General features: G+C 36.3%; 1 protein-coding gene across 1 annotated transcript; it reads right to left on the bottom strand.

The window, feature by feature from the left end:
- Positions 1 to 922: 922 nt before the first annotated feature.
- Positions 923 to 1,584, bottom strand: LOC145040577 (uncharacterized). Its single transcript, XM_078988488.1, has 2 exons — positions 1,116 to 1,584; positions 923 to 1,050 (listed from the first exon to the last, which is right to left on the bottom strand). The coding sequence occupies exons 1-2, from the start codon at positions 1,582 to 1,584 to the stop codon at positions 923 to 925; spliced, it is 597 nt and encodes a 198-aa protein (XP_078844614.1).
- Between the last annotated feature and the right edge of the window lie 1,462 nt (positions 1,585 to 3,046).

Genomic DNA, 3,046 nt, shown 5'->3' with positions numbered 1-3,046 from the left:
TATTTTTCCACGGGATGTCATTGTCCAATAGGTTCAATAAACATTTTTCACACAATGTAGGATAGATGGAAAACTGTGAACACTAGAGCATACACAAAAGCTAACAATTCCACCAAAAATCACCCTAAAATAATGGTCCTAATAATATGCACAAAGAAAAGAGTTTGGAACAATTATACCAAATTTGTGCTTGTAAATGGTGTTAGGGTGATGTCCAATGCTTCCCCAAGCTTTCCCCAAGTGTATCCTAAAAGAAATTATAAAAATTAACTTGAAATTTTGAAACCCAAAAATTCTAGGGTTTGCTCAAGACCCCCAAAATCGGCCATAGGATGGTTAGATTGAGTTGCAAGACAAAGAAGATGAAGAAGAAGGAAGAATTTCATATCTTGGAGCTTCAAAATGGATAAAAATTGAGGAAGATGGAGCGTCCTTGAGGTTTTTTGTCGAAGGGAGCAGTAGGGAAAAGAGGGTCTACAGGTTTTTTTTGTTGAAGAGAATTTTAAAAAATTGAGTTTGCTGATTAAAAATACACAGCCCTGTATTTGAGTTTACACGGGTTGTGTAAATGATAAGGCAAAATTTACACGGCCGTGTAAATGAGATATCTAAATGCACGAGATGAACGATTACACGGACCGTGTATTTTCTAGGCAAACATTTACACAGCCACGTAAATATCTAAGAAGAGAACAAAATTGTTCAATTTTTATTTTTTCAAATTTTAGCCCGCTAATCTACTACTGCCCGAAAAATGATTTTTTAACCTCTTTGAACATGAAAAACAACTTCAAAACTTGAAAACTAAGAAATTTTGATGAGAAAATGAAAAATGAAGGAAAAGAGAAAAATACCCTCAGGTTGCCTCCAGGTTAGCCGCTTGTTTTTTATGTCGTTGCTCGACTTGGCCCCTGCATATGCTTCATTCTTGGTATGTGAGGCTCTCAACCACTTCCATATCTTCATTCTTCACTTGGAATCCTTCATAATAAGACTTTAAACGATGACCATTTACCTTAAAGATCTTCCCGGTTTTCTCACTTGTGATTTCTATTGCACCATGCTCAGAAACATTAGTGACAACAAATGGTCCAACCCAACGGGACCTTATTTACCAGAAGTTAATTTGTAATGAGAGTGGTGAAGTAATACATTTTGACCTTTTTCAAATACGTTGCATGAAATCATCTTGTCATGGTATGCTTTTGTCTTTTCTTTGTAAACAACTTCATTCTCATATGCTTCATTGTGGATCTCCTCGTGCTCTTGTATATCAAGCTTTCTCTTCTTTCCCGATTCATTTAAATCCATATTGAATTGCCTGACTGCCCAATAAGCTCTATGCTCCAACTCAACGGGTAATCGACATGGCTTACCAAAAACAATGTGGTATGGAGACATTCCAATTGGAGTTTTGAATATAGTGAGGTATGCCCACAAAGCATCATCAAGACGAGTACTCCAATATTTCCGTGTTGTATTGACAGTTTTCTCCCAAATACCCTTGATTTGTCGATTGCTCACTTCTGCTTGTCCATTTTTTTTGTGGATGGTATGATGTGGAAACTTTATGAGTAACACCATACTTCTTCAAGACACTTCCAAGCGTACGGTTGCAAAAATGTGAACCACGATCACTGGTTAAGGCCTTTGGAACACCAAATCTGGAAAAGATGTTAGCTTTCAAGAAATCAATCACAACTTTTGAATCGTTAGTACGGGTGGCTTTTGCTTCCACCCACTTAGACACATAATCCACAACCAACAGAATGTAAGTAAAGTCCGAAGATGATAGGAAAGGTCTCACGAAATCAATGCCCCAAACATCGAAAATTTCACAAACTAAAATGGGATAAGGGGCATTTGATTCTATGAGCTTAAAGAACCCATCTTTTGACACTTATCACAACTTGCACAAAAAACATAAGAGTTATGGAATTACTTGGCCAATAAAATCCACTCTCTAATACTATTAGTGCAGTTATTTGAGGACCAAAATGTCATCCATAAGCATAAAAGTGACAAAATATTAAGATAGAAGATACCTCATGTTGTTCCACACATCGTCTAATCATTTGCTCAGCACAATATTTCCATAAATATGGCTCATCCTATATGTACCTCTTGGCTTCTTTCTTAATTTTGTCTTTTTGCCATCAATTCAAGTCTGTGGAAATTGATTTCTGATGATGTAGTTCACAATATCGGCATACCATGGGGCAAATTTTGTTGAAAACAGATTCTCATCGGGAAATGCATCATGAATGGGAGTTGAGTCATAGGGAGAGACAATCCTAGCGACAAGGTTTGACTTTCCACTTGTATCCTTGATTTCAATATCGAACTCTTGTAAGAGTAAAACCCAACGAATGAGTCTAGGCTTCGAATCCTTCTTTGCAAGTAGGTACCTAATAGTTGCATGATCAAAATTAACAATCATGTTAGAACCTAACAAATATTGACGGAATTTCTCTAAAGCAAAGACAATAGATTGCATTTCCTTCTCAGTTGTTGAGCAATTGGCTTGTGAATTATCAAGTGTCTTTGAGGCATAATAAATTACATGAGGAACTTGGTCTTTTCTTTTCCCCAACACTGCACCAACCGCATGATTGCTAGCATCACACATGATTTCAAATGGAAAACTCCAATCCGGTGATTGAAGTATTGGTGCTGATATTAACAACTCCAACTAATAAAAAACTTGCTTCCATTCTATGGAAAATTCGAATTCTTCAACTTTTTGTAGGAGCTCACACATGGGACGAGATATCTTGCAAAAATATTTTATGAATCTTCTACAAAAACCTGCATGACTAAGAAACAAGTGTACCTCGCGAACACAAGTGGGGTAAGGTAAAGACTTAATGACATCTATTTTTTGCTTTATCTACCTCTAGACCCTTAGAAGACACAACATGACCAAGTATGAGACCTTTATCAACCATAAAATGACATTTTTCATAATTAAAAACATGGTTGGGCTCAACACATCTTTGCAAAATCTTTTTCAAATTACCCAAACATTCATGAAAATAATTACCAT

This window comes from Lactuca saligna, chromosome 4 (genome assembly GCF_052625555.1).
Source record: "Lactuca saligna cultivar CGN05327 chromosome 4, ASM5262555v1, whole genome shotgun sequence".
NCBI classification, from domain to species: Eukaryota; Viridiplantae; Streptophyta; class Magnoliopsida; order Asterales; family Asteraceae; genus Lactuca; species Lactuca saligna.
This window is presented reverse-complemented; position numbering and strand designations above follow the sequence as displayed.

Coding starts and splice junctions, on each gene's coding strand:
- LOC145040577 (XM_078988488.1), bottom strand. CDS start 1,584: ATGGTGTTACTCATAAAGTTTCCACATCATACCATCCACAAAAAAAAT. Junction 1,051..1,115: donor TCATTACAAATTAACTTCTG/GTAAATAAGGTC, acceptor ATGGTGCAATAG/AAATCACAAGTGAGAAAACC.